This window comes from Balaenoptera borealis (genome assembly GCF_965194805.1).
Source record: "Balaenoptera borealis genome assembly, chromosome: 13".
NCBI classification, from domain to species: Eukaryota; Metazoa; Chordata; class Mammalia; order Artiodactyla; family Balaenopteridae; genus Balaenoptera; species Balaenoptera borealis.
The window spans coordinates 5,283,611-5,308,328 of NC_138870.1; the positions used below are offsets into that span (position 1 = coordinate 5,283,611).

At 41.0% G+C, this 24,718-nt stretch overlaps 1 protein-coding gene and 1 pseudogene across 2 annotated transcripts in view; both read left to right on the forward strand.

Annotated features, from left to right (window-relative positions):
• The first annotated feature begins 11,669 nt into the window (after positions 1 to 11,669).
• On the forward strand, positions 11,670 to 22,482 carry LOC309609659 (dnaJ homolog subfamily C member 8 pseudogene; annotated as a pseudogene). The gene has a single exon. The product of its transcript is annotated as a dnaJ homolog subfamily C member 8 pseudogene (transcript).
• Positions 18,249 to 24,718, forward strand: part of GALNT8 (polypeptide N-acetylgalactosaminyltransferase 8) — a gene marked incomplete at its 5' end in the record, with an annotated part of 32,451 nt that continues 25,981 nt past the window's right edge. The window contains 3 exon segments of the mRNA XM_082351360.1: positions 18,249 to 18,257; positions 19,309 to 19,356; positions 19,360 to 19,472. Of these exon segments, the coding sequence (XP_082207486.1) occupies positions 18,249 to 18,257; positions 19,309 to 19,356; positions 19,360 to 19,472 (170 nt within the window).

The following is a 24,718-nucleotide window of genomic DNA, read 5'->3' on the forward strand; positions in this document are numbered from 1 at the left end:
AATAGAAGTTCTAGAGTGGAAGTGTGTATGGCATACCTGTGAAGGGCTCTGAGAGCTTGAAGAAGAAAACCACCAAAAAATGGCTTTCTAAAGCTGTCATGACGATAACCAGGGGACAGGTGTGAGCTTGTGTGTGAGCGTTTGGGTGAGGAGGGAGCAGTCGCTGAGCGTGAAGAGAACAGCGTGAGCGATGCGCTGGGGGCTCGAGAGATGCACTGGGGTGTGAGAGGCAGGTGGTTACAGGTGTTGGGGGAGGGGAAGGAGAGAGGAGTTTAGCCCTTACCTTGGGGGTGATGCCCAGTGGTTTAGCAGGTAAGCTCTATACAAGACTCCACCTCTTAGCTAGGAGACAAATCCCTAACCTCTCTTTCTCAGCCTCAGTTTCCTTGTCTGTAAAATGGATGTGATGATAATAATACCTACAGACACCTACATCGGAGGATTGTGGTGAGGAATTAAATGAGATAATGCATCTAAAGTGCTGAGCCTGGCACACAGTGAATACTAAGTAACTGTTAGCTGTTATCATTTAAGTAGCAATGCCATGACTGAGTCCATACATTCATTTCCTGACTTAATAAGTAATAGCTGCCTTTCTTAAGGCAGGGAGTGATCCCTATTTTCAAAATGATGGAAACAGCAGCTTAATGAAGGTAACTTATCCCATAAGAAAGTAGCTGAGCTGATTCTGACTTAAGGACACTCAGGAGAAAGACACGCTCATGATCTCAGAGAGACAGCAGTGAATGGTGGCTTGAAGCAAGATCTTATTAGTTCCCTGCTGAGGGATCGAACCTGGATAGCCTGGATGAAAACCAGGAATCCTAGCTACTAGACCAGCAAGGGCTAGAGGCTAGAAGCAAAGTTTCCCTGACTCTTACCCCTGCTTGAAAGAAAGCTTGTTTCAAGGAGGCAAAAACAATAAAAACAGGCACAAAGTTTATTATTAGAGACACAGCACAACATGTGGGAGAGCTCACAGAGAAACAGTTTCTTTAGTTAAGACAGAGCAAAGCAGAGATACACACCAGAGAGAAAGGATGTGGGCATCCCCCCTAATGACGGGGAGCACGGTTAGGTCCTTTATACAGGGCAGTTCTTCAGCGTCTTTGTTTACCTTTGGCCAATAATCTCATTTCTTTTCCACACCTGCCCTGCCCTAGGGCACTCCTCAACATGCCTGTGCAACTTTTTTCGAGATGGATTCCAGCCCGGAGGCCTATGGGGAGGTGGGGGGAGGCTTGTCACCACCTATTCTGGGGTGGAGCCCCCTCCTTTTTGACCCCTAAGGAGCCTTTCTGTGCATGTGCAGTGTCTCCCTTGCCCCAAGGATGGGAAATATGTGACCTCTTGATCTTTTGCTCAAGCAAGGTTTTAGCCCCTCTCTGTCCCTGCCATGACTGCTATCTTAAAGTATCCACAGGAGACAAAGTCCAGCTATTTACCCCGTTCCTGTTATTTCCATCTCGAAGTACAAACAGGAGGCTGGTTGTAACTATCTAGCCTAAAGCCCACCTGCCTCCTTCTTCAGGAAATGTAAACAGGAGGCTAGTTGTAAATGCCTAGCCTGGACCCCATCTATCTCATGCCTCAGACACAGTGATTTAATTCTGGAAGGCTATGGGGTGCATGGGAGGTGGAGGGAATGGAAAGCAGAGTTGAAGACAGGCCTAGGCACCTACTCGGCACTCTATAAATATTTGTTGAATGAATGAATTGATGAATGAATGGGGTGGGGAGATTCTTTCCTTATTCTTAGGTGAAAACTCCATCTGACCCCAAATTGTTCTGGTCTTGTTCAGGTAATAATCATGTCAATTTTGTAATAAAACTTCAAGATATAATAGGCTCTATTTGGTCATCAGGATGCCCAGTGTCGTGTAATCATTCAAATTCTAGCTTGGTACCCTAACTCTCTTCTCTGCCCCCCAGCTGGGGTCCAAGAAGATAGTGTGCTTGGTACTTTTTTCAGCCTTCACTTATTTTCATCCCCAGTTTGCCAACAGAGGCTGTCCTCTCTCTGGGACTGGGCCAAGGGGGGCCGGGGTTGGGGGGATTGGAGAAAAGGGTACAGTCTTATGGGGTGAAGATCTTTGCTGACTTTAGATGTCTGAAGCAGCAGGTGTTTGGAGCTGAGTGTTGTGAGGTATTTTCACAAAAATGATGGTTTGGGTGGTAATTGAAGCGGTAGAAGTACACGTTGCGGAGGATACAGTATCGTATTAATAAAACATCACCCATTAACACCTTAGCACAAATGAAGGTAGCTACACCTCACTGATAAGGATGTGAATAAGGATGAATAATTTATGGAGATGATGTGTGTTGGGAGTGTTGGGTGGAAGCTGCCCTAAGAAATTTGAATTATGGGACGTCCCTGGCAGTCTCATTGTTAAGACTCCGTGCTTCCAATGCAAGGGGCGCGGGTTCGATCCCTGGTCGGGGAGCTAAGATCCCGCGTGCTGTGTGGCGCGGACATAAAATAAAAAAAAAAAAAAAGATATTTGAATTAAAGAGCTGTAAGGTAATTTAGAGATTATCTATGCCAATCTGTACATTTTGAAGGAACTGAGTAAAAACAAGAAAAATGACAGCTCTGTAGGATCTGGGTGGACAAACACTTCTGAGTCCAGGCAGTCCGTAAATAGGACAATGGGAAACAGAAACATAGGGGAAATTTTGTGCTTCTATGGAAAACTGCATTGTCTGGAGTCTAGACTGGATGAGGTCCAGGTTAGCTGATTCTGATTCTAGGGAGCTGCTTTACAACTCTGTAAGCTGTAGATAACCAATAACAATGCTCTTGACTAAAAAAATATACTCACAACCTAAACGTTGGGAGTTATGTTTTATTTGGTGGGAATTTTTCAGACTTCAAGCCCAGGAGGCAGCATCTCAAGTAACCCCGAGAAAACTGCTCCGAGCAGGCGAGGGGGGAGCTAGGATATATAGCAGTTTTGCAACAAAGGGCAAGTAGTAGGAACAAAAGTTTACTGTTAATAAAAGAAAACTAGATATCTCAAGTTAAGGAATGTAGCGCTTTTCTATGTATGGGAAGATGCAAGAGTCTGGGCTCACTGAAATCATTCCTTTGATGTGCACCTCAGCTCTCTGGGGCCAGTATCTTGTGTTTTCACACCCTGAGTTTCCTCAGGGCTCACTGCAGGGAGTGGCTGCAATCTGATGGCTCCTAGATGGCAGATATTCTTTGTTTCCTTCCTGAGTTCCCTCAGGGCTCACCAGCTCACTGTTGGAGGGCTGCAATCACTGATGATCATGACATCTTTGTTTACTGGTATGGCAGGCAGTGTTCTATTTATCAATGCAAAATAATTCTTGTCTATATACATGTAAATTCTGCCCTGAAGTTTCAGCGGACCTGTCTCCCCTAGTTTTGCCTCCAATGGCATGTTTATTTCAAGATTCCTGAGCTTTGTTTTTGTTTTTTTGTTTTCAAGATTCCTGGGCTTTGGAGTCTCCTTTGTACTGGCTGTAACACCTCCCCATTCTCCTCATGAATGAATTAAACACAATCTTTAATGTGTCCATTTTTATATCTGCGGGAGAGTCCTGTTACCCTTGCTTCACAATTATCCTTTAACAAAAGGACAAAAGGACGGTGGGGAATATGGGCAGCTCCCGGCTCCTGGCCAGCTCCCTCCAGAAGATTATTTCCAGATGGGGAAGTCAGTCAATGTTACCAGATCTTCAGCTTTTCAAGGAAAGCTGAAAATTTTTCAGCCTTTTTTTTTTTTGTAAATGTGTGAAAGCTCTTTATTTTTAAATATTGACAACTGAAAAAAAAAAGGCAAAAAAAAAAAAATCTTTGTGTCCCCAAGGAAACTCACCAGTGGCCCTGTTAGGGGAACGATGGACTGAAACTGCCCTCCCTGGCCAGGCAAGAGAGTAACCACTTGCACGAGTTATCTCACGACAGGAGGTCCTGGTAAGGAACGAAGACCCAACAAGCTACCACCAGCCAGAAGAATTCAGGAAAGGTCAAAAGGAGAGAGACTCCAGTCCATATGTCCTACCAACCTCCCAGAATCCTTCTCGCTGGAATCCATCCTGGCTGAGCCACACGCGGGCCACCAGGAAGGACCCTGAGTCACAACGATTGGCCAGAGACAACCCGGAAACTCACCCCATCGCCATAAAACCCGAGATTGCGAGCCACGCGGCAGAGAGGTTCTTCTGGGTCCCCTTACCCTGCTGGTCTCCGCCCGGGGGCGCCCCTTCCCAATAAAGTCTCTTGCTTTGTCAGCACGTGTGTCTCCTTGGACAATTCATTTCCAAACGTTAGACAAGAGCCCACCCTCGGGCCTTGGAAGGGGTCCCCCTTCCTGCAATAGCCCCACCCGGCCTTTGGAAACCTGGACCCAAGGGGGACCACGTGCTGGCCTGAAGCAGACCCAGGGCTCCCAAATCTATTTGCTCATCCTGACGGCAAACCAGTGACAAAGCTACCATCTTACAGGACAGCTGCAAAGTAGCCAGGTACAGAAATGAATGGCAGCGGCAGGACCAGACCCAGCTTTGCTACCCAGCGCTGTTTTCCCTCCAACTGGGAACAGTGAGAGCCGCAGGAGGAAAGGACAGTTGGTTGCCCTTCACAGTTTTGCCCAGGGCCAGCGCGAACCTAAGCCTGTGAGGTCCTCAAGTTTCCAAGAAATGTCAGCCTGGAGATCCTTTCCCAGAGCGGGATGGGGAGATTTTCAAAGAAGCTTCAAAACCCACAGTCTTCTCCAAATGATTTTTTTTTTTTTCAGTGCCAACTAAAGAAATACTCCTAGGTTCTTTAAGCCTAATTTTTAGATTCTTTCTCAAAGACAGTCCTAATCTAATGATCGTAAATCAAAATGGAAACAAAACCATGGATGAACTATTTGGAAAACTGGCAGGATCGTAGGGTGGATAAAAAAGCCTCTGCACTTTTGAGTTCCCTTAATGAGTTTCATGATCAGAGCGCATAACATGTTCATTCATTCATTCGTTAAAAAAATTACTGCCTTCCCACCAAATATGCCTAACACTGCACTAGAGTCTACTTGGTGTATCAAATACGTATGTAACCGAACAGGGCCCTATGGGGTCTTCCCGGGACAGGCCTCCCCATACCCTCTGCTTTAGCTCCTCTCTGAAGGACCTAGTAACAGTATCTGATGCACATTTCCTGAGTTGTTTTGCAGATGTGAAAACCCCCCACCAAACGGAAGATGTTAACTGCTTGATGACCGTGAGCACGTAACCCCAGGCCTCCTGGAGCCCAAGGACTGATCATGTTAACCCCTGTGACACCGCCCTGTTACCTCACCATCAGCCAATCAGAGAACTGTGCACGAGCTGATCACGTACCCTACAACACCACTCTAGCACCTGGCTTTTAAAAATGCTTTGCTGAAACCCTTCAGGGAGCTCCGGGTTTTTTAAGGCATGAGCTGCCCATCTCCTTGCATTGCCCTGCAATAAATCTTTCTCTGCTCCAAACTCCCGAGGTTTCAGTTTGTTTGGCCTCACGGTGCCTAGGGCACAGGAACTTGTGCTAACGCATATAAGACTCTCTCTGCCCCATTTCATTCACTCATGTAAATGTGATGGGCAAGATCCTGAGTTAGGCTCATAACAAACTATTATCTGCATTTTACAGTCAAGGAAAGCAAGGTGAGCTACCCAAAGCTGCACAGCTTCTAAGAGGCAAAATATCTTTTAAGTCCAGAGGGCTAAACCTGGATCACATGGGTTTTGTGGGGTCATAACCAGATACTTTCAAATAAAAACAAACCAAAAAAAAGCAGAGCATATGAACCGGTAACCACTGATAAAAATAAAACAAACCTGTCCACAACCCTGGTTCAATTGCCTTCAATGAGTATTGCAACGTTTTCTATTCAGTTCAATTCAGCTGAACTTTCATGACACTTTAAACATGGAAGGTGGTGTTTAAACGGGACTTTGCAGGATCAGTAGGAGTTCGCCACACCGTGAAGGGAGAGAACAGGGGAAGGACATTCTGGGCAGGGAAAACAGACAGACACAGGGCGAAGAAGAAGCTTGGCTGGACAAACAGCTGAGGTCAGTCACGCAGGCCTGTAGAGCATGTTAGGATGCTTGGACCTCATCCCGCTAGAAACAGGAGCCACTGAAGGGCTTGAAGCAAAACAGCAACATCAGATTTGCGTTTGGAAGGATCACTCTGACCACACTGTGCGGAGAGGATCAGAAGGGGACAGAACTGGAAGCAGGGAGACCAGCAGGCTCTGGGGAGTCGCCTAAGCAAGACATGATAGTGGCTGGGAAGAGTGAAGGCAGAGAAGGAGACTGGTGTGAAAGATACTTAGGAATCAAGGATGCTTCCAAGGTTTCTGGCTTGGGAACCTGGCTGGTTGGTGGTACCATTGTCCAAGGCATGGAGTGAAGGAAGAGGAGCAGCTTTACTAGGTGAAGAATATGAGTTAACTTTTGGGTGTATCAACTGGAGGTGCCTGGGGAACGTCCAAGTGGAAATATCCAAAAAGCAGAAAGATATTTGACTAATAAGCCTATGAAAAAGGGCAGTATAATTAGTAACCAAAGAAATATAAGTATAAATGACAATAAGCTATTTCCTGCCTATCATATTAGTAAATAATAATAATAATTATTATTATTATTATTCAGAATCTGCACAGATCAGTGATATGGCAATCCTCTATACTGCTGGGACGGTGAGGTGGTGGTATATAAAATGAAATGAAGAGCACTTTGGGAATACGTACGAAAATAACACTGCAAGGGATTTACCTTAGGGAAATAATCTTGAATGTAGGCAAAGAATTAAATTTTGCTTCAAAGACATTTATCGTTGCATTGTTCATAGTTGTAGAAAATTGGAAATAACAGCCAACCGTCAAGGCTTGGATGAATGACTGTGATAAAATTCCATTCTACTATTCAAAATAACGTTTTTGAAGAGTACTAAATGGAAAAATACTCAAATATATCATTAAATTGGAAAAAAAAAAAAGCAAGTTAAAACTTCACATGATCCCATTTTTATTTTTAAAAATGTTTTTAAAAGAGACTGGAGGGAGGTAATCAAAATGTCATCTCTGGTTCTCCCCAGGCGTTGGGATTACAGGCGTTTTAAGTACTTGTTTGATTTTGCTTCTCATTATTTTATAAGCTTTCTGTAATGTTTGACTTTTATAATAATAAAACTAATAAATACAATAATAGCAACAAAATTAAATTGTAAAAAGCTGTCATAGCTATTTTAAAGAGCATTGCCAGAACATGATGGTATTTAAACACTGATGCCAGCGTGGACCAGGTAAACTGAAAACGGAAGGACAAGCCTGGAGTACGAGGGGAGGGTTCATCATTCGGTTGAAACTGTAAACAATTTTTTGCTGGTATGTATATACATTCGTGTATTTTCTATGACAAAGCTCTAATCAAATGTTGTTCCTCAGATAAGCATCAAGTATTTACGCCCAAGAGTAAGTAAAAATTCTTTTAATAAGGAAAGAAACACGTATGGTTGGAGATAAGCAGAAGCTTCTGGAAATATGGTTTCTTCACAAGTATTCTAGGAAGACCGTCTTCAAACATTAGAATATTATTGGTTTCAATATTTTGGGGGGAGAGCAGCCTAATACTTTCTTCAATAGATATCTCCCTTCTGTGGCAGCTTATATATGAAACAGATAAAAGCAAGATACTCCATGGGGGCAGGAAGCGGTGAGGGGGGTAGAGGGTCTGGGGCTCTGCTAGCCTGTTGTCCACCTTCTAGGCTTCCAATCAGCCGCGAATGCATCTGTATGGGGTCCCTAGTCTTCGCAGAGGTAGTTGGAAGAACCCTTCAGAGCAATAGGGTGAAAAAGCTATGCTCCCTGGAAAGGTAGAACTAGGCTGAAGAACTGGGAGGAGAGTGTGCTGATTGAGAACTGCCCAGACTGGGGACGAGTGGGCCAGGAAGGCTTCATCTCCGGCTGTGGGCAGTGAGAGACGGGACACAGGGCAGGAGAATTCAGTTCTTTCCCAGGACCCACTTCAGCCCTGAAGCACAGAGCTTTTCAAAGAGTTACTCTACCAGTTTGAAAGCCGTGCTGTCACTTGCAGAACGAACCAGCTAGATTTAGAATCGAGCTGAGATACCAATCATAGGCACACATGCGCACCACTAAAATATGTGTCTATTGTCTCCTACTTAGGCACATAAGGGGTGAGAAAATTTATAGGTTGTAGCTCCAGAGGGCTGGAGGGGAGCCTATTCCTAAAGAGCTAGAAATATGACAAAATCCCTAATGAAGATTTTGCAAACATTCCCCTTCCTCCCCCTGCCTGTTCCCCCCACCAATAATAATCCCATTGTGGCAACATTAAAAGTGGCTAAGAGAAATCACAGCAGTGGTTACAGCTGTCCCAGAAGCATCCCATAGCCCAGGCTGCCTCCCACCCATGGTGAAAATAGTGTCACCGAGCCTGGCTTTGGGTCTCCTCGATCAACGTGCAGCAAAGCCAATCTACTGACACCAGGTTGTGGTGAAGGAAAGTACAGCGTTTATTGCAGGGCTGAGCAAGGAAAAGAGGCAACGCATGCTCAAAAGACCCAAACTCCCTGATGGTTTTCAGCAAAGGGTTTTTAAAGGCAACATTTGGGGTGAGGGTTGCAGCTTGTGGTCTCTCTTTTGATTGGTTGTCATTGGTGGTGTTTTGAGAATCTTATTAAACTTCTGGTTCCAACTAGTCTGGGGTCTATGTGCTTGTGGTCAGCATGTAGTCACCATCTTCCACCTGGGTGGTGGTCTCAGTTTTTGCAGAACAACTCAAAGATATGTGTCAGATGGTTACGTACATCCCTTGAGGGGGAGCTAGGATTCTGTTTTATCACTGAACTATTGCTTAAGCTCTCATTACTTTTCTTGCTTAACTGCTTTTCCTTTGTTCCTGCATTGCCTCACTTCCCTAATTAGTAACTGCTTGGATCTGCTCTTCCGAACTCAGGGAAGGCCTAGGAGACCAAAGCCTTTTTCTACAAACAAGAAATGGGACATGGAGCGACTTTGGTACCGGGGAGGGCCCTGCAGGGTCCTGCTTGGTTCCAATAACAATGTCCATTCCTCCCATCACACAGAAGCACATGCACATGCACACCACCACCAGTGGCATCACCACCACACATGTGGATTCTGCCCATCACCTGTGGAAGCTTCTCTCACCACTTCTTTCCTGCCTTGAAGATGTTGTGCACCATCCCAACTTTGGATGAAATATAATACCTGTCTGGCTACTGCTAGACCGAAGTCTGTAGCTAAGACCTTCCAAAGAAGGAAGAAAAGAAAGAAAGTACCAGGGCATCCTTCCAAACATTTATTTAACAGCTTCTCTGGCTCTCTCATGTCTCTCCAGAGACTTCAGAAAAAGAAAAATTTCCTGGAGTTTCTAATTGCCTTTATGTTTATTATGAGGAGACATATGCTTTAATTGCATCATTAAAATCTTTTACTTTGTTAATTATACAATATCATGAATATTCATATAAAAATCTTTTTATGGACAGAAGTTTTCATTTTTCTTGGGTGGTACCTAGAAGTGGAATAGCTAGATCATATAATTAACTTTAGGAGCGAGTGTTCTATAAATGCCAATTAGGTCATGTTGATTGTGTTATTCAGATCTGCCATATCATGATTACTGTGATTGGAAGAAAGATGCATAGAGGGGCCCTATGATCTCCACTCCCTGGTGTTACTCCCATGATTAAATTATCTTATGTGACAAAGAGGCTTTTATAGATGCAATTGTAGAAGACCAAAATATGCCACCCCAGAATATGCCTCCTTGTCATAAGGATTATTCTGAACTGATTACTTTGAGAAACAGAAGACACAGGAGAAGCTCTGAAACTAAAGTAGAAGTTACCCTTTTACAAGAGAAGTTTACATTTACAAAGGAAATCTCCATTTGTAAGAGTTTCTCCTTCTCTGTACCTGGAAGAGAAAGATGACTAGATCACAAGAGACTCTTATCAATGCATAAGGTACCAGCTTAAGTCTGCATAACTAGTCTTAACTTTTATTTACCTTACTTTTCCTGATCACTCCCATAACTGGCCTCCCCCACACCCTTCTTTCTCTGTTTTTAGCTGAAGATGAGGATATTTAAGCCTGAATTCTAAGCCCATTCCTTGAGGATTACTCATTTCTCTGGTTATCTCTCCCAAGAGCTATACATGTAATAAACTTTAGTTTGTTTTTCTCTTCTTAATCTGTATTTTATTATAGTAACCCCAGAACTTAGAAGGCTAGGGGGAAGATATCTTTCCTCCCCTACACAATTAAAATGACTTATCAGTTGACCTTAAGATTAGGGAGGCTATCCCAGTGGACGTGCTCCATTTACATGAACTCGTTAAAATCAGACAGTTTTCCCTGGCTAGTAGCGGAAGAGGAAGTCAGAGAGATTTCAAGTGTGAGGAAGAGGTGCTGGCTTTGAAGATGGAGGGGCCCAGGTGGCAAGGGAAGCAGGTAGCGTCTAGTTGCTGAGAGTGGCCTTGATTAACAGGCAGCAAAGAAACAGGGACCTCAGTCCCACAGCTTCAAGTAACTGAATTATGCCACCAATCTGAACGACCCTAGAAGCGACTTTCCCCAGAGGCTACAGAGCCCAGAGTGGCTGACACCTTGATTTTGGCCTTGTGAGACACTTGGGAAAGAACGTATTTAAGACCACCCTGGCTTGTGACCTATAAAACTATGTTGTTTTAAGCCACCTCTTTGTGAAAATTTGTTATGCAGCAAGAGAAAACTAATACACGTACTAACTTTTTGTTCCAACTGTTTTATCACTTATTCTCTCCAGGATTGTAGATTTGCCTATTTATCTTTAGTTATGACAGTTTTTGCTTCATGTATTTTGACACTCTAAGGTTCACATACATGTAAGATAGTTATGCCTTTCTGACTGATTGACCCTTTTGTTGTTATAAAATTTCTACTTCATCTCTGATAATACTCTTTGTTTGGAAATCTTCCTTGTCTGGTATTAACATAACCACACCAGGTCTCTTCCAAGAAGATATAACAATGCTTAATGTGTATGCACCTGACAACAGAGTGTCAAACCACATGAGGCAAAAACTGATAGAACTGCAAGGACAAATAGATTAATGCACTATTACACTTGCAGACTTCGGTGCCCCTCTGCATATACTGAACAGATCTACCAGGCAGACAATCAGTCAGTACATAGTTGAACTCAAAAACACCATCAATCAACTGGATATAATTGACATCTATAGGATATTTCATCTAACAACAGCAGAATACACATTCTTTTCAAGCTTGGGTAGAACATTCACCAGGTAGACCACATTCTGGGACATCAAACTCACCTTCACAAATTTAAAAGACTAGAAACCTTACAATGCATACTCTTAGATCACAGTGGAATTAAAATAGAAAGATAGCTGGAAAATCCCTAAATACATGGAGATTAAACAACATAGTTCCAAATAACACAAGGGTCAAAGAAGAAATCTCAAGAGAAATTTTAAAAAGCTTTGAACTAAATTGAAATGAAAATATAATTCATCAGAATTTATGAGATACAGTGAAAGCAGTGTTGAGAGGGAAATGTATAGCATCGAATGCACATAATAGAAAAGAAGAGGAAGAGTCATGTGGTGACCGAGTTGGGGAAATGGTGGCTGTAGGAGTGAGCAGGCTTGGCGTGGAGGGGGCAGCACAGAGGAAGTATCTATGACCTTCTACTGTGAGGTGAAACAAATAAGGAAGAGAGATTCAGTTCTGAAGTCCAAAAATGAGATTGAAAGGTTGACTTGTCCTGGTTCCTCCTACTTCAACTTGAACCCTGATGTTCTTCAGATAGATCCTGAAGTGACAGATGAAGAAATAAGAAAGTAGTTTCGGCAGTTATTCATATTGGAGCATCCTGACAAAAAAGAGGGTGATGCTGATGGAGCACAAAGCCCTTCTGAAGCTGTGGACAATGTTTACAAGTTGCTACTGGATCAGGAACAAAAGATGAGGGCCCTGGATGTAATTTAGGCAGGAAAATAATACCTGGAACACACTGTGAAAGATTAAAAAGGGCAATTAAAGAAGGAAGGAAAACCTACAAATGTGGAGGAGGATGATCTCAAGCTGTTCAAACAAGCAGTGTACAAAGAGACCATAAAACGCTATGCTGAGCTGGAAATTAAAAGGAAAGAGAGAGAAACCAAAGAGATGCATGAAAGGAAATGAATAAGGTAAGAAGAGATTGCAGCTCAAGAAAATGGTTTTTAAAAATCATTTTTTTCTCTATTTTTCTTCACATTGGATAATTTCTATTGATATGTCTGGAAATTTATGACCCTTTTGTCTGAAGTTGCCAATTTGCTATTAAGTCCACCCAGTAAATCTTTAATTTCAGATACTATAAATTTCAATTCTAGAATGCCCATTTGGTTCTTTTTTAGAGTTTCTAGTTTTTCCTTGAGATTTCACCATCTCTACATTCATTATGTCCATTTCTTTCTTTAAGTTCTTGGACATTTTTATAATAGCCATTTTAAAGTCCTAGTGTTTGAATTACCACATCTGAGTCATCTTCTGGTGGGTTTCTATTGACTTCTGTTTTAATGGGTCACATTTTTCTGCTTCTTCACATGTCCAGTAATTCGTGATAGCATCCTTGACATTGTGAATGAATCCTTGTAAAGCATCTGTTATATTGTTTTCCTTTAAAGAGTGTTGAGTTTTGTTCCGACTGTTAATATACTGGAAACTTATTTTGATGTTGTTGAGACTTGCTTTTGGGCTTTGTTAGAGTGGGTTTAGAGTGGCCCTTACCCTAGGGCATGGTTCTTACATGTAAGCAGTGGTCTTCCTATTGTCTTAGCAGGATACCCAGGGTGTTCACTAAGATGTCTCCATTGTGACTCAGCCAGAATTCCTGTATCCGCTACGACTGTGTGACCTCTAGTATCTTTGTTATGTCTTAACCCTGTAGCAGTTATGCTAGGCTAGACCTTGTGGAGTTTCTCCCTGGGATCATTAAACCTATCCCATGTCTGGGAATCTGGAGGGAATCCTCAGAAATCATCCTCTTTCTAGGTAGCTCCTTTAATTTTGGTACCCTGCACTGAAATTTACAGATGCTTTAGCAGCTCCCAAATTTAGCTCTCTGACTCCTCAGCTCAGGAGGCTATCATTCTCTGCCTGGGGCCGACCATCCTATGCCATAGTTGCAAAATTGTCCCCTGATCAAGAGATGGGGTAAATGTAAGACTCAACTCATGCTTCCTTCTCTCAGGGATCACAGTTATTTGCTGCCTATTGCCTGAAAACAGGTGTCTCATATACTTTGTTCAGCTTTATAGTCTCGGCAGGAGGGAAACTCTGATTCCAATTACTCCATCATAGCTGGAAGCAGACATTGATTCTGCATAGAAAGCCAAAAAAAAAAAAAAGAAGAAAAAAAGAAATTATGGTGCTTTTCCATCTATTTTCAGCTGATTCTTCAGTAAATTTAATGTAAGGTAAAGATACCCCTTTCTCAACTCGTCAAACTAACCTTCATTTGCCTGAAATTCCAGGATATCTTTTCTTAAGTGCTTCTTCCAATTTTTTTTTCAAGTGGATAGTTTCACCTTGAATTATTTAAAGTCTCACTGGAATGCCTAAATGAAACAGAAACTGAGCTGTTGCTGGCAGGTGGCAGCTGGTAAGTAACGTAGTGCTTCAAATCATCATCCATCAGATAATATTTGAAGAACTGAATTTAAAGGCTTATGAAAGTGAATCGCATAGACAAGTGTGGGCTGCCTAAAAATTGCGTCTACTCTAGTTCTGATGGTAATGGCCAAGATTCCCTACCAGGTCACTGATGCAACTCACAATCAGGTGTGGTAAAAAAAAAACCCAAAACTCATGTTTTGGTTGTGATTCCAGTTCCCCTCTTCTTTTGCTGTTTTGTTCTGCAATCTGTATTGGTCTATTTTCCAGGCTAATTTTTTTCCCTTGGGCCAATTCTGCTCTTTTATAGATACTCAGGGCTGGTGAATAATTGCAAAGAATTCTGTGGCTCTGCCATTTCTCCAAGTTAAATGTTTATCAATTTTATTGACTACACCATTGTCTCTTCCTAATTATGTACAAATGTATTAGGTTTTATGATGCTAATTCTGCAGCACGATTCTCTTTCCTCTGTTGCTATGGTGAAAAAGATTTGTCTAAGCCTCTTTATTATTGGTGGGAAAGACCACCTTTAAAGTGGGTTTCTTACTCAACAATTTTGCTTACCTTATGATTTTTTGGGGGGGGGGTCTTACTATGTCATATTCTCACTCCTGGCTGAGCAGCTGAAGTGAAAAACTATTGTCATGGAACCCTTGTTTCTGCATCATATATAGACTTTAGCATAATGATAAATATATAGGCAACCGGTCCAGGAGGTCAGGAAGGACGTTAGGAAATGGATATCTGTGCAAAAGAAAAACTCTGCAGATTATCCGTACTAACCCCCAAAACTATAGCATAAAAAAGTATGATTAAAACACTGAAACAAATACAACCTGATCCAGAGTGGATATCACTTAACCTTCTGATTCTCAGTTTCCTTATCTGTGAAATGGGCTAATAATCCTTGCATCAGAGGATGGTTATGAAGACCAGATAAGATCGTATACATACAGTGCCTAACACTGGCTGGCCCACAGAAGGTGCTTACAAAATATTTATTTCCTTTTTCCCTCCAACACATGTTCACAATCCACAAATAAGCTTTTTTTTAGCCATTGTTATCAACCCTATTCCTTGTCAGATGAATGAATCCTCTGAAATTACACAGATATTTGTAACCGATTAAGAAAGGATACAGTTTAATCTCTTGAGAACACATTATCCCCAAATAAGCATAGAATGAACAGAAATTTTAGGGATGAAATATGGGCGGGGAAGGAGCTTCCTTCCAAAAAGTCAGTATTATGATCAACAGAAGTAATTCATTCTGAAATATTTACTGTCTGGCTTGAGGTTTTATGCAAAGGGAAAGAAGAGATAGACATTATTCATGATTGAATCACCATTCCCCCCCCCAGTAGGTTTTAAGACACTATAAACATAAAATTTCCCATGCTTAAATGTTTTATTGTTATGTTTAATTACAGTACATTTCTACTCTCAAAAATGTTATTAATTTCCTCTGAGCAAATTTTCTGCCCTTGATCTTGCCCTAGAGCTTCAGAGCCAAATTTCCATTTTCTCTCTGGACATACCTGATCTTGCAAAGGCCTTTCAAATGAAACATATACCTAGTTGACCTAAATATCCCCGGCCCCCATCTATTCTCCCTCTTTGTAGACCCTGTATTATGGGCACCACCAAGCACTCGATTGCTGCAGCTGGAAACCTCAGAGTTCTCTTTCACTGCTTCTTTCTCCTCAGCCTCTATTTTCAGATGGCTACCATGTCTGGTACATTAAAATATCTTTAACTTATAAATATTTTCCATTACGAAGCTGATAGGACCATGTCAGAGGATAATTAAAAAATAGAAAAAGAAAATTAACTGTCTACATTTCTACTGCCTTAATGCTACCATTCTGATCATTTCAGCATATTTCCTTCCAGTCTTTTTCCTTGCATTTCTGTTTGGTTCTCTTGTTTTAGTTTTCCTCTTTCCTTTTTTGAGTATTTTCTTACTTTCTGGTACTACAAAATGCTTCAGGTTCATCTCATATTTTCTCTGCCCCAGAATCAATCATTTATCTAAATTACACGGGTTCCTTGTGTTGGAGAATCTGTTCACAGGGTGTTGTTTTTCTTTCAAATGTTGCTGTAATCATGGTCATACTTTGGCGTGGCAGGTGGTTCCCATCTGGAATCTAAGCTATGCTCAGTGCTTGAGTTTAGCTCTCTCTGGGCACATCTGGCAGAGTGATAGAGTAGGCAACCAGCAGTCTGCTAAGGAAAGAACTGCTAAGGAAGCAGTCTCCTGGGAAAGAACTCATGCTAAGGAAAGGAGTCAGGCAGGCAGACAAATGTGGGCAGAGGTGACGTCCTCTTCATCTGAGGGAGAGAGAAGTGATTCTGCGTCATAAATGGAAGCAATCATGCATTTTAAATTTCTTTTGACTCCAATTTGCAGGTGAAAGCATGGGAAAAACGGATGAAAACAAAAGAACTGGTTACTTAAAACCCTAGTGTTTTAATGAACAGGTTAAAAAAAAAAATCCTAATGTGATTTATTTATAATGTGTGTGTTCTTTATCCCACTTTGTAAAGTCCTTTACCTCCCTCCCACCTCCCACTTCCATGGTGCACTCTGGACTTTGTCATCACCCTGAACTACTCTTCTCTGAAATGACAAACTCATGCCATCCATCCCTGATCACAACCTCAGGACCCTGGCGCAAGCTCATTTAATTTCTCCATAACAATACCATCCCTCCAGCTCTTCTCTTGCCAATATCCACAACTCCGTGCATACCTGTTCTGTTGTACTCTCCTAAGAGCCACCCCCCAACCCCAGCATCATGTGAAATCAAATGCCCATCTTCTCTGTGTCTTCACCCAAGTGCTGAGCACTGTTGGAAAAATTCCCATAACCAAGCAGCCTGGAGCCACTACAAATTCGTGGTCACTTGCCTCAGCCGGTTCTCTCCCAGCCCTGTGGCGATTCTATGTTTCACAAATCAGCTCTCAATCCCATTTCTTTCTTTTTTTTTTTTTTGGCCGTGCAGTGTGACATGCGGGCTCTTAGTTCCCCAACCAGGGATCGAACCTGTGCCCCTGCAGTGGAAGTGCGGAGTCTTAACCACTGGACCACCAGGGACGTCCCTGAAGATACTCCCATTTCTGATCACAACAATTGTTTTTCTTGTTGGATTTTTTTAATGAGCAATTATGTTACGTTTTTTTAAATTGTGTGAATATAAATATGGTACATCCATTTCAAGATACAGCTCAGGGATCATACTGGGTAGAACACATTTCCTTTCATCTCCAGGTTGAGTTCAGTACTTCTCCTCCGGACACCCATGACATCCTGCTTAAATCTCTTATGATACGTATCGCACAGCGCTTGTAACTTGTTTTCCTTGCTGGCCTGGGAGGTAGTTTCCACCTCATTTTCCCAGACTTCTCCACCGTGGAGAAGGGCGCCATCAACCTGTCTGGTCACAACAGCCAGAAACCTCAGGCATCACTGACACTCCCCCTTTCCATGCCTACACTTTCACTTCCCAGCTGTCCTCAAGTCCTGTCTAGCCAACCTGCAAATCACATCTCAAAATGTTCCACTTCCTTCCCGACTGCATTTTCATTCTAGATCAACATCTCTCCCCTAGTCCACTACACTGCTGCTTCCTAATTGCTCTCCTACGGCCACTCTTTCTGATCACAGCAATTTAAGTTTCCCACTCTTCTCAAAACCCTTCCTCACCTCTTCCCCTTCCCACCCTCCCGACCCCCTGGCAGAGGAAACAAAGAAACTAGAGAAAATGGAATAATAGCCAAAGTTTGCTGTGTGCCAGGCCCTGTCCTAAGCACTTTACATGTATTATTCCACTAGTTATCACAGCAACCCTCCAAGGTACTTGGTAAACTTAAGTCACTGAGAAGAGAAATCCCCTGGCCAGGGTCACACAGTTACGAAGGGTTAAGGCAGCCTGGCTAAGGAGCCGGGACCTTTAACATCTCTGTGTTAATAGAAGTTGTCAGATAGGATCAGCCTGTCTTGTTTGCCACTGTCCTTAGGAACTAGCCAGTGTAGATGCTCAATAACTCTTTGGTGAGTGAATGATCCAGGTGAGGTCAATAAGGAATTGAGCTGGAGTAGAACGGAAAGAAAGGGATGAATTCTACCCTGAAGAGATAGGCCCTACACAAAGAGGCAACTGGATGGAGGTGGGGAAAAGAGAGTTAAAGGAGACCTGAGGTTTTGGGATAGGGTAGGTAGGAGACCAGTGGTTGGTACCATCTGTAGAAATAGGAGTGATGCCTCGGGAGACGCAGGGGCAAGGTGATTAGGAATTTGCGAAACTTGGAAAACAGCAAAATGAGAAATGTCTCCAAGAATCAGTTGAGAAGAAAGTGATGATGATGGTGATGAAGATGACGAACGTAACAGGCACAGTTACACATGCTTTATGTGTACAAACTCATTTAATTCTCCCCCCCAAATCCAGGCAACAAGTGCTGCTATGTCCCATTTTACAGATGGGGAAGTGGAGAAGTTAAGATACATACTTTCCTGAGGTCATGTACCTGGTACGTGGCAGATGTGAGATTCAAATTTAGGCAGTCTGACTCTAGAACTGCAGATTGGTATGTCTGGTGGTGGTCATTGCCTTGAGGTGAGAGACAGGGCCTTGGGGTAGATGAGATCATGCAGAGGAGAGGACAGAGGGTAGGGATGGGGGACAGGGCAGAGGAGCTTATGGGAGCCCGTCTGTAGTTCTGTGATGCAGAAGGTACTCACTGAGAGAGAAATGATGGCGGCAGAGCCAGGGCAACCGAGGTGAACCTGGCCGGGGACCAGCGGCGGCGGCAGCCAGATGCAGAGAAGGTAACACTGGTTTCTCCTCCTTCTGCTGAGGATATTCTCAGCTGTGTGGTCCTGCGTCCAGGCTCCAAGATGGAGCTGTATCATGGGTCTTGCATCTGGAGACAAGGCCACTGAATTTAATGGCACAGTGGGGGAAGACACAGTTAATATCAGAATCAGACTCACCTAAGCTGGGTCATCCTGTGAGAGACTAACAGATTCTCCTGCCTCCCTTGGGTAAGGAGATTCTGATTTCATTCATTTGGGGATAAGCCTGGATAACTACATTTAAAAATTATTGTGACAGATGATTCTGATGTAAGTGGTTCTTGGGCTTTATTCTGAGAAATATTAGCTTATTGTCAATGTATTTCTCAGATCATGGTTCCTAGAGGAAACGTGAAAGTATGGGACTTGAGATAGATAAGTTCTGATAGAGCTGAAAGGAGAGATATGTTTTCTTGCTTGCCTGGTTGGGACAGCCTAGCATGGCTCTGACACGTTCCCTTGATCCAGCGTAGCCTCTGGGGCAAGAACTTGTAATTTTTAGAATCTGGGGAGAAAAGCATTTCAAGGAAACGTGGATGAGAAAGCAATGCCCAGGTAACTAAAGACTGGCTGAAGTGTTTTCTCCCCTGCTCTTCGTTGGCAGAAGAAGGTATGAAACTAGCGATGAAGCAACCAAAAGATGTGGATGACACACTGGCAAGGGTGAAAGATGAAAAGTGTCCTGTTCAAAATGCGGTGCAAGCCTAGACGAGTGGCTCCTTTAAGCAAAAACCCAACAAGATTCTCTTCCCAAACTCAAAGCTTTTCAAGCGGTGAGGTAGGGACCTTTCTGAGGCTGAGCAGAAAGAGGTTGAGGACCTCTTCTGGAAGTTTGGTTACAACATTTACCTCAGTGACCAGATGGCCCTCTATCGAACCATCCCAGACACGTGAGATCCCAGATAAGAAGGACAAAGGTGGGCTTCCTGGGGACCTCAGTTTAATTTGAAGACAAGGTTTGGGAGTAGCAAAAGTCAAGGGTTGGAAAGAAGGTTGGAGGAGTGGGAAATTGGTGGGGAAGGGGCTCAGGGCGTAGAAAGTTCTGGAAGGCTGACAGAGCAGAATTCTTGGCTGTAATCCATTTTATGATGGCAGCTCAGAGAAGATAACTGACTGATTTAAGTATTTACAGCCCCTCAGAGATGAGCAGAGATGTCAGAGAAACACAGATTCTTGAGAATTTTGATAGGACGGGTCTAACTCATAATTTTACAGATGAGGAAACAGGCTGAGAGAGAAAGAACTTGGGCAAGTTGCAGGGAAGTTAACAGCGCTACTCTTCCCACTGGTGTTTTCCCCACATTCTCTGCTTGGATCCCTCTTTGTTATTAATTTTAACCGAAAGAATCTTCCCTCTCTCCTTCTGTTTCCCCCTTCCTATTGTTTTTTTCTCTTTCTGCCTCTCCTACCTTCCTTGATAAGTTTTAAAAATAACATCTTTTGAAGATATAATTCACATACCATATAATTCATTAAAATGTACAATTTAATGAATTTTAGTTTATTCATCACCATAATCAATTTTAAAACATTTTCACCTCTTCAAAAAGAAACCCCTCCCCCACTAACAGCCATTCCCCATCTGCCCATGATTAACTCATCGCTAGGCAAGCACTGATCTGCTTTTTGTCCCTATGGATTTGCCTATTCTGGACATTTCATATAAATGGACTCATAATATGGGGTCTTCTGTGACTGACTTTTTGCACGTAGCATAATGTTTTCAAGTGTCATTCATGTTATAGCATTTACCACTACTTCATTCCTTTTATTATAAAATAATATTTTGTTTTACAGTTATACCACATTTTCTTCATCTATTCACTAGTTGATGGACATATGGATTGTATCCACTTTTTGACTATTATGAATAATGCTGCTATGAACATTTACGTACAAGTTTTTGTGTGGACATATGTCTTCATTTATCTTGGTTATACTCTAGGAGTAGAATTGCTGGGCCATATGATAACTCTATATTTAAACTTTCAAGGAACTGCCAGACTGTTTTCCAAAGTGACTGCATCATTTTACATTCCCTCCAAGCAACATATGAGAGCCCTGATTTTTCCACATCCTTACCAACATTTGTTATTACTTGTTTTTTGATCATAGCCATCCTAGTGGGTGTGAAGTGGTATATCATTGTGGTTTTGATTTAAATTTCCTTGTTGTCTAATGATGCTGAACATCTTTTCATGTGTTTATGGGCCATTTGTATATCTTCCTTGGAGAAATGTCCGTTCAGAGACTTTCTACTTTTAAAAATGGATTTATTTGTCTTTATTTATTGAGTTGCAAGGGTTTTTCTTAAAATAAATTCTATATATGTACATAAGATTATGTCATCTGCAAATACTTCTTCTGTTCCAACATGATGCCTTTTATTTCATATTCTTGCCTAATTGCCTGGCTAGAACCTCCAGTACAATGTTGAATAGAAGTGGTGAAACAATAGGCCATTATTGTTTTGTTCCTCATTATAGAGGGAAAGTATTTTATACTTCACCATTAAGTATGATGTTAGCTGTAGGTTTTGTAGATGTCCTTTATGAGAAATTCCATTCTATTCCTAGTTTGTTTAGTCTTTTCTTTTTGTTTTTATCATGAAGGCGCGTAAAATTTTGTCAAATGCTGTTTCTGTGTCCGTTGAAATAATCATGTGGGTTTTGTCCATTGTCTATTAACATGGTGTTTTACATAAATTGATGTTAGGATGTCAAACAAACCTCAAATTCTTGGCATAAATTCCACTTAAGCATGGCATATAATTGTTTTTACAGTTGCTGGATTTGGTTTACTAGTATTTTGTTGAGGATTTTTGTGTCTCTAGTCATAAGGGACATTGGTTTGTAGCTTTCCTTCCTTTTGATATTTCTGTCTGGTTTTGTATCTGGGTAAGACTTGTCTCATAGAATGAGTAGGGAAGTGTTTCCTCCTCTTTTATATTTTAGAAAAGTTTGTGAAGGATTTCTATTAATTCTTCTTGAAATACTCAGTAGAATTCACCACTGAAGCCATCTGGGCCTGACCTTTTTTGATGGGTAATTTTTGATTACTAATTTAATCTTTTTGCTTGAAGTTGTCTATGCAGATTTCTGTTTATTTTGTGTCAGTTTTGATAATATATGTCTTTCTAGGAATTTGTCAGTTTCATCTCAGTTTTCTAATTTGTTGGCAGATAGTTGTTTATGGTACTCCCATAAATGTGTTGTTTAATTTCCACATATTTGTGAATTTCTAATTTTTTTCTTTTTTCATCTCTAATGCCACTCCACTGTGATCAGAGAATCACACTTGGTATGAATTTAATCTTTTTAAATTTACTGAGGCTTATTTTATGCCCTAGCATACAGCCTCTCCTGGAGAATGTTGCACGTACAGTTGAAAGTATTCTGCTTTTGTTGTGTAGTGTTAGTACAGATGTCGTTACATCTAGTTGGTTTGCAGTGTTGTTTAAGGCTTACATTTCCTTGTTTATCTTCTGCTTAGTTGTTGTATCTATTATTGCAAGTCGGGTATTGAAAACTCCAATGATTACTGTTGAATTGTCTGTTACTCCCTTCAATCTGTCAGTTTTTGTTCCATGTATTTTGGGACTCTGTTGCTAGGAATATATGTTTATAATTTTTATGTCTTCCTGATGGATTGATTCTTTTATCATTACAAAATCTCTCCCTTTATAACTAGTAACATTTTTATTTTACCACCTATTTTGTCTGATATTAGTATAACCACTCTAGCTTTCTTATGATTGCTGTTTGCATGATATATCCTTTGTTTTCAACCTATTTGTATCTTTTGATCTAAAAGTGTGTTTCCTAAAGACAGCATATAGTTGGATTTTTTTTTCCAAATATAATCTGACAGTATCTACCTTTTGATTGTGTTGTTTAATTCATTCACAATTAATGTTTTTTAATTCATTCACAATTAATGTTTTTATTGATATAGTTGGATTTATGTCTATTTTTGTTTTCTAATGTCTTGTGTGTTTTTCCTCTATTCCTCCTTTACTGCTTGTTTTTCACATTAAGTGAATATTTTCTAATGTAACAGTATAATTCTTTTAACAATTTTTCAATATATTCTTATAGTTGTTTTCTTAATGGTTGGTGTAACTTAACTTAATGATAAGTTAACATACATCTTAACTTATCAGAGTCTATTTAGACTTATTCCAATGAGATATAGGAAGGTTACTCCTATATAGCTCTATTCCCTCTTCCTCCCTTTTTCTATTATTTTTACATATATCCCATATATGTATGTTACAAACCCCAAAATATACTGTTATAATTACATTATATAATTGTATGTCTGTTAAAGAAGATGAGAAAAAAGGAGAAGAAGCATAAATTCATGGTGTGTTATATTTGTCTTCTTATTTACCATGTCTGATTCTCTGCACTTATTCCTGTGGATTCAATTTACCATCTGGTGTTATTTCCTTACTTCAATACAGCTTTGTTCCCATCCACCTCTTTTGTGTTGCTTTTGTCAAGTATAGTAAACTGTTACATGTTATAGCCCCAATAATACAATTATATACACTTTAAAAAAATACAGTTGCTTTTAAAATTAGTTAAGAGAAGAAAGGAGAAGAAATAGGCATTTATATTGTCTTTTATAATTACACAATTACCTTTAGTGGTGCTCTTTGTTTGTGTGTGTGTGTGTGTGTGTGTGTGTGTGTGTGTGTGTGTGTATTTGAATTAACATCTGAGATCACTTGCTTTTAACCAAAAGACTCACAGACTTAGAGAACGAACTTATGGTCACCAGGGGGGAAGGGTGGGGGGAACGGATAGTTAGGGAGTTTGAGATTGACATGTATACACTGCTACATTTAAAATGGATAATCAACAAGGACCAACTGTATAGCATAGGGGGCTCTGCTCAATATTCTGTAACAACGTAAATGGGAAAAGAATTTGAAAAAGAATAGATACGTGTATATGTATAACTGAATCAGTTTGCTGTACACCTGAAACTAACACATTGTTAATCAACTATACTCCAATATAAAATAAAAAGCTTAAAAAATGTTAAAATAATAAAAAAACAAAGCAAGTGTTAAAAAAAAGAACATCGTATTTCTTTTAAGGTGGTCTGCTATCAACAAATTCAATGTTTGTTGATCTGCCAATGTCTTTATTTCACCTTCATATTTGAAAGATATGAGATGCTCTGTTGATAGTCTTTTTTTCTTTTGACAATTTCAGTATGTTGTCCCACTGCCTTCTGTTTTTATTGTTTTTGATGAGATGTCAACTGTTAATATTTTTTGGAGTGCCCTTGTATGTGGTGAGTCATTTTTCTCTGGCTGCTTTCAAGATTTTATCTTTGGCTTTTAGTATTTGGACTCTGATGTGCCTGGGTGTGTATATCTGCATTTATCCTACTTATCTTGGAACCTAGCTCAATTTCATAATTTAGGTCTTTAGGTGTGCAGATGATATGCTGAGATCAGTGGGTAATTGAAGCTGCTTTGCACTTAATTCTGGAGCATTAAGTTTTAATTCCATAGAGATTAACTCATGAAACTGCTTGTTAGAAAGTCTTAGTGTGGATACAAACTATATACGACTCAAGTATCCACCTATACTTGAATAACATGAGTCACATCTCATGCTTATAAACCAAATAAATACTCTTCCTTCATGCTGACCATAAAAAAATTCGTGTGGCTCAGACATATGGATTCCAGAGCTAAAGCATCCTGGGTACCACCACACTTTGAAAACTATAGGGAGACCACTCCTTGGACTTTCTCTGAGAAAGAAATAATTTAGTGATTCAGAGCTATCTCATAGAATTATAAGGTAATATAAGGATAGACCTTCTATGCCTGCTAAGCATGATGCCAAAGTGGTGGTCATCATTAGGTCTCCCCAGCTTTCTGGATGGTTGTCTGATACCAGAAAGATGCCAGCCCTGGCAGTCTTCATGTTGTCATGTCCTCTCGTTACCTTTCAGGGACCAGAGAAAAGTGACTCAGGGGAATCAGTAAATTTTATTGAGCTTAGGTAACTATTAAATACCAACCAAACAATCAAACATATGGAAAGGCAGAGCTTCAATAGTTAACCTCTAATAAGGAGTTCACCAAAATGCCATGGGCCAGGACCAGTTA